This window comes from Podospora pseudoanserina, assembly GCF_035222485.1.
Source record: "Podospora pseudoanserina strain CBS 124.78 chromosome 7 map unlocalized CBS124.78p_7.2, whole genome shotgun sequence".
Classification (NCBI taxonomy): Eukaryota; Fungi; Ascomycota; class Sordariomycetes; order Sordariales; family Podosporaceae; genus Podospora; species Podospora pseudoanserina.
Window position 1 is genome coordinate 16,959 of NW_026946672.1, and position 12,375 is coordinate 29,333.

At 51.3% G+C, this 12,375-nt stretch overlaps 5 protein-coding genes across 5 annotated transcripts; all 5 read left to right on the top strand.

The window, feature by feature from the left end:
- Positions 1-216: 216 nt before the first annotated feature.
- QC764_001430 (uncharacterized protein) lies at positions 217-1,630 on the top strand (the record flags this gene model as incomplete). The annotated part of the gene is made up of 3 exons (XM_062939944.1): positions 217-364; positions 425-1,423; positions 1,611-1,630. The coding sequence occupies 3 exons, from the start codon at positions 217-219 to the stop codon at positions 1,628-1,630; spliced, it is 1,167 nt and encodes a 388-aa protein (XP_062795740.1).
- Positions 1,631-2,016: 386 nt separating this feature from the next.
- On the top strand, positions 2,017-2,811 carry QC764_001425 (uncharacterized protein; the record flags this gene model as incomplete). The annotated part of the gene is made up of 1 exon (XM_062939943.1): positions 2,017-2,811. One exon carries the CDS (start codon positions 2,017-2,019, stop codon positions 2,809-2,811), a length of 795 nt encoding a protein of 264 aa, XP_062795741.1.
- A 3,247-nt stretch (positions 2,812-6,058) lies between these two features.
- On the top strand, positions 6,059-7,339 carry SET5_1 (SET domain-containing protein 5; the record flags this gene model as incomplete). The annotated part of the gene is made up of 1 exon (XM_062939942.1): positions 6,059-7,339. One exon carries the CDS (start codon positions 6,059-6,061, stop codon positions 7,337-7,339), a length of 1,281 nt encoding a protein of 426 aa, XP_062795742.1.
- Positions 7,340-8,704: 1,365 nt separating this feature from the next.
- On the top strand, positions 8,705-9,814 carry QC764_001410 (uncharacterized protein; the record flags this gene model as incomplete). The annotated part of the gene is made up of 1 exon (XM_062939937.1): positions 8,705-9,814. One exon carries the CDS (start codon positions 8,705-8,707, stop codon positions 9,812-9,814), a length of 1,110 nt encoding a protein of 369 aa, XP_062795743.1.
- A 532-nt stretch (positions 9,815-10,346) lies between these two features.
- Positions 10,347-12,102, top strand: APE3 (Aminopeptidase Y; the record flags this gene model as incomplete). Its single annotated transcript, XM_062939936.1, has 2 exons — positions 10,347-11,756; positions 11,814-12,102. 2 exons carry the CDS (start codon positions 10,347-10,349, stop codon positions 11,952-11,954), a joined length of 1,551 nt encoding a protein of 516 aa, XP_062795744.1. The 3' UTR covers positions 11,955-12,102.
- Between the last annotated feature and the right edge of the window lie 273 nt (positions 12,103-12,375).

Genomic DNA, 12,375 nt, shown 5'->3' on the forward strand with positions numbered 1-12,375 from the left:
AATATGTAGGGTGTGAATAAATCTGACACTGTTTGGCTTGTGCTCTCTGCCCGTCCAATGAGACACTGGCGTTGGTTGCTTGGTGATTCCAAGACTTCCTTGGCAGTCTTGAGAAAACAACCCCTCCAGGCAACACCATCTCGCGTTCAGTTTTTTCTGACACGTCCAGAACACCAAACTCTGGTTTCTGACTCTTGACAGTCTTGCACATCCATCATGGCCAATTCAGCTCCCACAGTGGCCGAAGCCGAACGATTCGAAACGGACCAGGCGATTTCGCTCAAGGCCAAAGACATTGCCAACCTGATCAAGCACAGCAAGCATTTTATTGTCTTCACCGGTGCGGGCATCTCGACTTCTGCAGGTAATTGCCGCCCCTTTTATTTCGTGCTTCGAGACACATTCTGACATGATCAAATCCCAGGGATTCCCGACTTTCGTGGTCCAGATGGCGTGTGGACTTTGCGAAAGCAGAAACGCGACGCGCCGTCCAAGGCAACTAGCACGCTGCAAGCCATCCCCACTCCGACACACATGGCACTTGTCAAGCTTCAAAACAGGGGACTTCTCAAGTACCTTGTGAGCCAGAACTGTGATGGGCTGCATCGTAAAAGTGGTATCGCGCCTGAGATGATCTCAGAGCTGCATGGGAACAGTAATAGGGAGTACTGTCGTGACTGTGGAAAGGAATACATTCGAGACTTTCGGGCTGTTGCACCTTACACCAAGACAGTCACAGACCACCGCACTGGCCGCAAGTGCAGCATGCCAGGCTGCAATGGTGTTCTTCTTGACACCATCATCAACTTTGGCGAGTGTTTATTTGAGCAACCTTTGAAGCTGGCGAGAGAACATGGCAAGAAGGCCGATTTCTGTCTAGTCCTCGGATCAAGCTTGACGGTGCCTCCCGCTTGCACCATCCCTGAGATCGCAGGCAAAAGCAAAAGGGGGAAGCTGGGAATTTGCAACCTGCAAAGCACACCGCTGGATCATCTTGTGGACGGGGAAAGCATGAGGGTTTTTGCGAGGACCGATGATCTCATGATTGCTGTAATGGGTCACCTAGGTCTAGAAATCCCCCAGTTCGTGCTAAGGAGGCAACTGACAGTGAAGGTGGTAATGGGGGAGAGGGATAGAAACCAAGTCATCCTGCAAGGAGTTGACGTGGACGGAACCCCAAGCACTTTTCTCAAAAGCGTCAGGTTGGAGGGCTGCAGACGACCCGCAGTGACAGAGCCCTTTACGCTGAGTTTCCGCATGGATGGACAGGAAGAGCTTCGACTGAAACTCGAGCTGGAATTCATGGGAAATTACCTGGAGCCTAACGTTGAGATTGTGCACTCAACCAAATGCTCTGAGCGTCTTTACTTGCTAGAGTACAGTCCGTATACAAGGGAGTGGCAGGTTGTGGCAAAAGATTACTGTGAGTTGTCTGAAGTCCCTATCTTCCTTGACTTCACGGAGATTGGCGCTAACGGGCCTTGATTCTCACGACAGAATACAAACATCTGAATCTGAGTTCCATGGCTGACGTTTTATCTACGAAATCAAGACCTTTGCCATGTTCACAACATCAGGAGTTGGCATTGTACATTTCATCGGGCTAGCAGCCCGACCATCCGCTCAGTGATACTTGGCTATACCACATTCAGGAAAGCACTCGGTTTGTTAGTTTCTCGGCAGTTGACTGGGATACTCAGTTGGGTTTTTAATTGGGTCGCTTCCGGATCGGTCTTTTGGGAGCTATGGCTGCTATCATGTCAAGCAACCCGAAACAGGCGTCAGCTGCTCACCCCAGGCGGGGCTCTCTCCGATGCCGGCCTCAGTCACGGAGAGAATATCGATGACTAGGGGCTTTAAATGCAACAAGAGACCACTAAAAGTATCATTTGACATGGCTGTGACGAGAAACCGCAGGTGTTGATATTGGAATTCCTCGATCCCTTAGCTGCCTGGTCATCACATCGCCTTCACCTCTCAACACATCAACACCTGCCCGTGCAGACAAGCCCAACCATGCACGACCATCACAAAGCATCCATCGCCAAGATAACCGCCTACTTCGAGGCGGACCCTACAGTGATGGGGTTGATCCTCACGGGTTCAATAGCCCACGGTTTCGACCGTGCTGACTCTGACGTCGACGTCTTAATTGTCGTTTCAGATGATGATTTTGCCCGGCGTCTGGAGACAGGGAACCTCACCATGGTCAGTCCCGATTTGTGTACATACGAGGGCGGCTTCGTGGACGCCAAATACACATGCTTGTCCCTAATCAACCAAACCGCCGAAAAAGGAAGCGAGCCTGCGCGATGGGCATATGACGGCGCCCAGGTCCTCTTCAGTCGCTTCGATCCTCCCAATATTCTACAGAACGCTATCAAGAACATTGCATCGTACCAGACAGAGGGGAAAGAGAATCGCATAATGAGATTCAGGGTCCAGCTGCAGATTTGGAGATGGTACTGTTCTGAAGGCAGGAAGAAGAACAACCCGTACTTGTTGAACCTAGCCGCCTCGAAGCTAGTGTTGTTTGGTGGTCGGCTCATCTTAGCACACAATGAGATGCTTTACCCGTTTCACAAGTGGTTTCTCAGGTTGTTGGGAGATGCGCCAGAGAAACCCGAGGGCTTTATGGATCTGGTGGATAGGGTGATCAGGGATCCCACAGAAGCAAACACTGAGCATTTCTTTGAGGTGGTTGCGAATTGGAAGGAATGGGCTACTAGCCCTAACAGGCCAGGAGCGCTTTACATGGTTGACAGTGAGCTGAATTGGCTATATCTGCAGACGCCTGTGGATGACCTTTAGTGATGCTAGATATTATGTCATTGTCGCTTTTCTTTTGGGTTAAAGAGTGTATCATGATGCTCAAGTGCAACGGGAAATATCAACAAAAGAATAGTGGCTGTTGCAGCTCGGAAAAACTTGCAAACATCACGTTGGCGGGCTTAAGGGGCTTAGGTTACAAGTATTTACTAGTCGGGACTATAGTAAGATGTCTAGATACTGGGTAGCACTTGATCTGGTAAAGAGAATATGAAATGAGCTACTATAACGTTGCATTGTGCTCCATACTTTTAGCACATATTGAGAATATTAGTATAGGTATCACTACACTACAGTACCTTCTTATACCTCACCGAGGTACTTTGCAGTGAGAGCATAGTGATGTCACCACAAAAGAGAGTTCATGATCGTCCTCAACTGTGCACAAAGAGCTATTGGCTTTCTTTTAGCCGCAAAGCGCTGTTGCTGTCTCGTTCTTATTGTTCAGTCTGAACAAGGCCTTGTTTTTCTTGTAGTTGGTTGTGCCTTCTGATGTTGTCAATCCCTTTTTTATGGCTTGCCAAAGGATACCTACCAATCTCGAATGCGTATATAAGTAGATAAATAGAGCTGCTCAATCTCTCAGCACTGCACATCTTCCACAATTACCTCTGCCCACGTTTCACGGACAATTTCTGCCAGATTACGCATTTATTCTCCAAACACAATTTTGAGGATGGCTTCTACTTTCTTCCCTGAGAGACTTCAGGGTACCCAACCGCCTAATCCGGAAAAGTTGACAGTTCGTCAGAACCAACACGCTTTGTGGATCATCCGGCGTGAAGGGAAGGCTCTTACAGCCCAACCAACTAGGAAGACGGCAGTCAGCGCACAGCAAATCAACACACTGCTCGAGCGCTACCGCACTGACAATCTTATTGATCTTCGCGAGGATTTCAGAGTGACACTGATTGCAAGAGGTCAGTTTTCCTTCATCTGTAAAATTCGCCCTGACAAATGTTGGACAGACAGTCACTTGCCTGGTGTTACCATTCCCGCCACTGTTATTATGCGTGCAAGTTTGCCATGGGCTTCCGTACTATGGCACTGAAATTGAAGTAGCAGCCATGCTCTTTGCAAGCCGCCAAGGCATTCCAGTACCACAGGTTTACTTCTTTGACTCGTCTCCGAAGAACGGTTATGGCATTGAATTCACGATTTAGGAGTTTGTCCAGGGTGAGAGGCTTGACACTAACCAAACCCTTATCCCAGAAGCCGTAGAGTGTTGGCATCGACTGTGGAGCAGTAGTAGCTTCACTCAATCCGGAAGTTTTTACTGGCATTGAAATAGCCAGCCATTCTTCGTTGGCCCTATGGTAGACCAAGAGTTCTTTGCTCCCCGTGTGGAGAAAGTGAGCCACGAACTTCCACAGTTCGGCCCTTCCTCGGACTGGCCAAGCTACGTTGAGGTTCTCTTCAATATTAGAAGGCAGAGGGATTGGACTAAATGTCACCAAGGCTCTCAGGTCATGTCTTCACTTCCCGGTTGCCCAGTTGATGCCAACAGATATCTAGTGAGGTTTGCTGAGATCGAGGCCATGGCTGGTTCTGTATCTGCTCTGATCTTCAAGTCAAGAATGATTCATTGAGATATGCATGAGCGTAATGTCCTGATTAAATCTGACGGTGAAAAGATTGCTGCGGTGATCAATTGGGATGCCGTGGTCATAGAGCCTGCCGGTATATGCCGCTCTATTGGTCCCGCCTGTGTCCTTGACCACATGTCGTCTTGGGAGTAGGCCAGGTGTCAATGGGATCTCCCAGCTGAATGGTGGGACGAAACGGCCAGGATTGTGCGAGCAGATCCTTTCTATGGCATTAGTCGATTTTATGCAAAGACGGACTAACCTCGTGGGATGCCCTGACCGTTGCTAGTAATAACAAGGTTGTAGCAATTTTGAATAAACAAACAGACTAGAAACCATGTTTATGCACATCTTATTTTACTCAGATTGATGCCTCTCCCTCTATTGATGAAATGTGTCCCCGATCAGGTACGTAGCTTTCGTAAACCTACCTAGGTAGCTTGTTTGAACATTTTATCTTCTGGCCGTTTTATCAAACTACCTAGGTAAACTCAAAGCATACCTGTAAGGCCCAGAGCCACCGTTCCTGAGCATAATATCTGCTATAAGGTGCGGTAATTTTTCACGGCTAAGGCACAAGGCATCCGCTCCCGTTCGGAAAAATAAAGGTAAGTGCTAGTGGAAGCTACCATTCGTTGTTCCCGGCAACATCTGAAGACAACTTTCGCCCCGTTGTGTCGTTTCTTTCCCTTTGGGCAGAGACATGCCTTGTTTCAAATATCAGGTCCGTTTCCACGCTTGTTACCTTACCGTCTCCCCTCAGCAGTGGGAATATTCACTTTGGCCTCCGTCTCGATGATGTCTTGCAACCTGTCCTTCAAACATACCACCATCTGTGACAACAAAATTCCAGAAATAGATAGACATTCTGTTATGTGAGATTACCAACTTTTTGATACGAAGGATATCTATCTATGTGTTAATTTGGGATCGGAGAAATTTACTTCAAGTACGCGTGAGCCTGGGCACAGCTGGGTCCAGTATCGTCGCACCATGATGGCCAGGAAGGCAAACGGTGCTCATGACTTACAGTTTTAACCCGAAAATTAGGAAGACCGGTATGTTGAACATCGGATATCCTCAGTTCACCTAGCAAATGCCAAATGCGATGTCCCCGTGACAGCTACTGAAACGTCGCCTTGCCACCCACCGACGAACGCTCGAAGCCACCTACACATGAAGAGTTGACGCCAAGATAGCCCATCCGCCTCGGCACACATGCCACATGGCCTCAATGCCATTTCCACGTTGTCCCCCGGGTAAAATGCTACCGTTACAAGCCGACATTTAGGCAGTTGCCGGTAATGTCAGTCTACCATGGCATGGCAGCAATTGATGGCCTTTCTTGCCTGTCTTGTTGCCAATCTCCTCTACTTGATTATAGGCGGTTAATTGTCCATCCAGCTTATCGTTGTCTAGGCCACGTTGCCAGAATCAATACCAAGTCGAACATAATGCGTCGATAGACCTTTCCATATTCTGACAAGTACCTCCAGTCGCGAGATTCTCATCGTCTCGGTCACGTCGCGACTCTTTGCAGCAGAAAACAATCATTGACGACAACCAGTTTGCTACGTTTCTAGAACCTCACTCTGAGCTCGCCTGCGTCTTCCTCAACACGCTGTTCTGTTGTCTTTCACAACATGGCGTGGGGTCATGTCACTCTCGCGAGGGTGTTGCTCCTCGGTCTAGCAACCCCCTTTGCCAGCGCGGCAGACTCCAAGAAAGACGGCCTTGCATCCGAAGAGATTCAGCACAAGACTGTGTACACCGGCAACGCAACCGAACCGGTTCTGTCTTCGCCACCAACTGACAAATGGTGGAAGTCCAACATCTGCCAAGGGTCTTACTGCGTCTATACGAACCTGCGAATTGCGAACCGGCGCGGAATTGTCCTAGTAACAAAGCCAGATGAATACAACAAGGTCGAACGAATTGAAGCGTATCTCGAAAGGGCGGACAACAAGTGGGAAGACGGCTCTCTTCTTGCCGAGACAGAGATTCTGGAAAAAGGCCTGGGCTTGACGGCAAAGAAGTCCATCAGGCGTGGAAAGCCACTCAGCTCCTGGTCTCCCGTGCTCCTTGTGCACAAAGATCTTTTTGAAGATGTCGTCAAGAAAAAGGAACGAACGCGCTTGCTGGAAGCAGCGATCAACTACCTGCCCGATGACACCCGAGCCGCCTTCAACAGGCAACGCAACCGCCCTGGGCACAACTCCGGCGAGAGTCCTCGTTCGATCGAGGAGATCTTGTACGCTCACCCCTTCGAAGTGGACCTCGGAGCTGGCTACCGTCAAGAGCATAGCTCCAAGCACTACATCAACTATCCCGAGATCGCCCTTTTCCAACACGATTGCCGACCAAATGTCGCTTTCTACATTGATCAGCACCTGCAACACCGCACGACTGTGGCCCGCAAGGTGGCGGAGGGGGAGGAGCTCTCGATTTCTTACATTGACCCCTTCTTGCCTCGCAAGGAGAGATCAGACTGGGTCAAGCGGTTTCGGGGCAGCAGCAAGCCGTGCCCTTGCGCCGCCTGCACCGGCAACAACAAGCCTTCGCAGCTCAAAAAGTCGGATAAGAACCTTGCCGAGATCAACTCGATAAAGGCAGAACTCAAGAACCACGACAGCAAAAAGGTGACGGTTTCTCTGATTGATCGCTACGTGAAGCTGATGCATGAGGAGAAGCTGCACGCCAAGTACGCCGAGGCCTGGGAACTGGCGGCTTTGAATTACAATTATTTGGGGGAAGACAAGAAGGCAAAGAAGTACGCCGACCTGGCAGTGCAGGCCGGGATTGTCGAAGGAGGAAAAGATAGCAATGATGTGGTGGCCATGAGGGTGTTTGCAAGCGACGTGAAGGGCCATTACAGTTACCGATACACACTGAAGAGGAGAGGAATCAAGGAGCCTGGGAATTAATGTTGGAGATCTGATATTATTTCTTCATCAATGTGGAAAGTGAGTTTGATTTGGAAATACATGGTAAAATGTTGTTTATCTCTTACAAGACATTGAACCGTTCATATCTGCACACCCTTTTCCGAAGCTGAAGGTCGACTGTAGTAATGAAGGCAATACTGCAGTAACATGACCAAGTTTGTGAGACAAGGCTGGACCTTGTGATCTAGCTGGCACAACGGGGTAACTACCTGTTCTCATGACACAGTCAAGCACACCACTCTCGCAGGGACGTCCTCCTGAAAGGCAGGGTCGAGGCCGTCATACGCAGCGGGTTTACCCTGTGGTCTGTGACAAACAATTCGTTTGCTATGTTCGACATGGATATTTCTAGGGGGAATAGAAAGTGCCACAGCCTGAGGCGGTTTCTGCTGCGCCAGTCAATGATGACATACACAGGAGTCCTCTTGGTGAGAGGCTTGGCAGGATAGCACTTGCGATTGCCCTTGCTCTTTTCACTAACAGTGGGCCTTGCCGTTACATCGTAAAGGAGGACGGAATTAGTGATGACTGTTGGGTTGCTGTGCCGCTTGGTGGCGTCGACTGTGCGAGGCAACCCAAAGCTGGCCACCTCTTGCGGCCGATGAGGGAGTCTTGCCCTATCAAGTTAAGAATGCTGAAGCTCAGAGACCTCCTCTGGAAGCCCGCACCGCCTTCGCCCTCCTCAAAGTCGAGACGCCGCGTCATGCTGGTTGCACACAGGACACCGGATGGTCGTGTATGGCGTGTAAGGAACAGCCAACTGTTCAGTGCTCATTCTCCAGGCCAGGTTCTCGATTGAGCCTGGGACACGCACTTTGGCACCCGACTCTACGGAGACGAGCATAGTTTTCATTCGGCTGCACGTTGTCTTTACATCCCGGTTCCCGAACAATGACCCGAGAGCTTGCCGCAGTGGCTTGCAGTCCAGAGTTGTGGGGTTTGGTGTCTGAATGGGCGGCTCTCGCGTCTCAAAAGAGAGTGCTTGGTGTGTCGTAGCGCTTATGGTGGGTGCGAGGCGAAGCACCCACCGAGCCTTATAGAGGAAATGCCGCTGCATTTGTGGCTGTCCGCAGCAGCAACCCCCTGCAAGGCACCCGTCAAATGCACAACACTCAACCGCCATCGTGCATGTGCACCCCGGGGACACACGCAGGGCTGCCTCTGTGCCGCCGCTGGTTATAAGATGCGGCTACAAGCCAAACTTAAACAGGCTCTCACAATACATCACAACATCTATCACGCTTAAGGACCAATCTAGTTTAACATTTGTGTTTCGACCAGGCTTTCGCAACTCAGACGGTTTGTCAACAGTCACTCCCAGAATCGAAGCCCGAATCGCCTCTCATGAGCCCTTCCGACACTTCCTACAACTACTACTCCGACGCCAGCACTGGGGCCTATTCCGAATCTGATCCTCGCAACTGCCTCATCTCTGGCTGCCGTCGCAAGCATGCCTTTGCCCGTGTGGATGGACGCAAGATCTACTCCGAGTTTTGCAACGTCCACACCTGCGAGCGAACCTTTCCCCTTTCCAAGGGTCTCCACTGCCCTAACCCCAAAAGGGAGCATGAGCGTTTCTGCTCTGTCGATTTGAGCTGCGGCCACCCTGACTGTTCGCAGACGGGCTCCTATTCATCGTCAGCAGAATGGACGCAGTACTTTTGCCCCCGTCACCGCTGCACCATGCGGGGGTGTCTTGCTGGATCGACCAACAAGAAGCAGCAGCAGAGATGCGACCTTCATATCTTGACCTGCAACGTGCCGCGGTGCGAGAGACCATGCTATGAGAACCGAGACGGGACCCTCGACATTGTGTGCGCAGCCCACTACGGCAGCTTCAACTGCGCCTGGGCCGGGTGCGCGCGGAGGAAACCTGGCTACGACACCAAGTACTGTCTAGAACACAAGTGCGCGTTCGGGGAATGCTCGCGCGGCAGGGAAAGAGACGCAAAGTGGTGCAAGGAGCACAAATGTGCCATCTCGTCCTGTGATCGAGGGGTCAGGGAGAACGGGGGGGTCATGTGCAAGGATCACGAGTGCAACAGCTCCCGATGCAGACTCCCAAGGATGACCGGGGCTGACTTTTGCACTGATCATGGATGCAAGGGGAAGAACTGCCGCTTTGAAGCGCGGTTTCCGGGAGGCTATTGCGAGGAGAGGCATGCTTGCATCGTGGGCATGTGCTCAAACCCCAGGTCAACCGTCATGAGCTCGACGCTGGGCATCTTCACAGACCGCTGTGCAGAGCATGATCGGCTGAACCGGGTGGGGAGGAGGCTGTCGACAAATGACATGCCCGAGAGAGAGCGGTGGGAGGGGCGCAGACATCGGTATTCTGACGACATCGAGTCGATGAGACGGAGGGAATTGGAAAGGTTACAGAAAGAGCAGAGAGAGCGCGAGGAGAGAGAGGCCCATGGACCATATGCATACTCGGGCTGGGATCGGCGATGAATAACTTGGAGGGGAATCGGCAACGAATGGTTATAGTTTTAGTGTCTGAATGCATTAGAATGGGGCATGAAAGGATGATACCCGGAAATAGTTGATACCTTGGGAGTGGTGATCTGAATATACAGTCTTGTTGCTTTGTAACTGTTGATGCCTTTGCTTTTTGGTCTGTGATGCTGCAGCTTCCAGGTTGTCGGGTATCGATCCCGCCCTTTTTACTCGTCCGACGTCATCTCCCCCACAAACCACCTAATCGATAAGGGAGACAGGGGTTTCCTTTCGGGTTGGGCGCCCTTTGTGTCCACGGGTGTCAGCTGCACTTCGGAAGGGTCCAGGTCCCTGCTTGCGTTGTCGGCGCAGCAACATGCATTATCAGTGACACACCCACAACACCACAACACCACAACACCGACCTCAACCTCAGTTTCTCTGCGCGAAGCTCCTGCAGCTTCTCGCACCGCTTTATTCTCCTCAAACCGGCACGTTTCCTTCCCAGGCCCGCCATATACATCATTCCGACTCAAATACTGCAGCAATGCCTAGACTAAAGGCAATTGCCCTCCACGGACTGGCGGCCGCCGTAGGCGTGTCCGCCTTTGCTGTGCAGCAAAAACCAATCCTTCATGACCAGCAGGCCCAGGCGCCTACTGGCACCCACGGCGACAAGCCACTCGTCGATTCGGAAGCTCTTCAAGACACCATCAAAGCCGACAACCTTCTCGCCCGCGCCAAACACCTCTACAAGATCGCCAAGCTGTCCGAGGACAAGTTCGGCCGTCCCACGCGTGTTATCGGAAGTCCGGGCCACGAAGGCACCATCAAGTACATACAGAAAGCCCTCAATGCCGTCAGCGACTACTACACATTTGGTCTGCAGCCTTTCTCCGCCGTGTCGGGAACCGTCTTCGAGAGCCGTCTGACCATCGACGACAAGCTGCCTTTCACCGCCTATCCTATGAGCCTGACGCCCCCGACTAAGAATAAGGAACCGGTGGACGGCAACCTGGTGCTCGTCTTGAACGAAGGCTGCAACGAAGAGGACTACCCCGAGGCTGTCTCAGGCCACATCGCTTTCATCAAGCGCGGTGTTTGCCCCTTTGGCACAAAGTCAGAGCTTGCTGGCAAGGCAGGCGCCATCGCTGCTGTGGTCTACAACTACGAAGACGCGCCTGTGGGAGGCACCCTCGGCACCCCGTCCAAAAACCACGTTGCTACCTTTGGCTTGTCTGGCAGGGAGGCCCGTCCCTACGTCGAGAGACTCGAGACGGGTAAGACGATCGCCGCCACCGCTTACATTGACGCCGTCGTGAACCAGATCGTGACCAACAACATCATTGCCCAAACAAAAGGAGGAGATCAAGAAAACTGCGTCATGCTTGGAGGCCACAGTGACTCTGTCGGGGAGGGCCCCGGCATCAATGATGACGGATCAGGAAGCCTGGCTCTGTTGGAGGTTGCTTTGAACCTGGCCAACTTCTCTGTCAACAACTGCGTGCGTTTTGCATGGTGGTCTGCCGAAGAGGAAGGCTTGCTGGGCTCTGATTACTACGTTAGTGTCTTGGCTCCCGAGGAGAACAAGAAGATCCGTCTGTTCATGGACTATGACATGCTGGCCAGCCCCAACTTTGCATACCAAGTCTACGATGCTCGAGACGCGGTCAATCCAGTTGGCTCGCAAGCGCTTCGCGACCTGTACGTCGACTGGTACACCAAGCACGGACTCAACTACACCTTTATCCCCTTCGATGGACGCAGTGATTATGATGGTTTCATCCGGCACGGTATCCCCGCGGGTGGTATTGCTACCGGCGCCGAGGGCATCAAATCCAGGGCCGAGGCCCGGATGTTTGGCGGCGAGTATGGTGTTCCATACGATGTCTGCTATCATGAGCTCTGTGATGATATCCGGAATCTTAACCTCACAGCTTGGGAGATCAACACCAAGGTATGTATTGACCCACAACAACGAAAAGATGACACACGTATTAATGCTCGGCTTTAGTTGGTTGCCCACTCGGTTGCTACATTTGCTACTTCTTTTGATGGCTTCCCCAAGAGAACGCTTGACGAGGAGCAGTTGTTCGCTACCACAAACATGTATCGCGAGCAGACGAAGTATCATGGTGACAAGCTTTTTGTCTGAGCTCATTTCTTTCGCACCCTTTCCTGGGTAGGTAATTGATGCATAAGAGGAGTTTCTACAGGAGAAGGCATACATTACAATGTCATAATGTTAGTAAATAACATTAAATTTAATAGAGTGAGACTGCATTACTTGTCATATTCACCGCCTGTTTTTGATCCGGCTGCTTTGTGCTAACAGCTATGCGATTCAGAACCTGGATGGTCAGATGGAGACAAAGTTCGGCCGATAGTTGGGACTTGGACATACACTCCTGAGCCTAAATGAGAAGGTATGTAGACGAGTACTGCAGATCATGGATGAAACCGGTAGACAACACAGATGGGTGTTCTGTGGTGAAACAGTACCAGCGCGCCAGTCAACTGGACCTCCCAAAACAGGGTCTCAGCACCGAAGCGTTGGCCCGGTGGTTCGGCAAGTG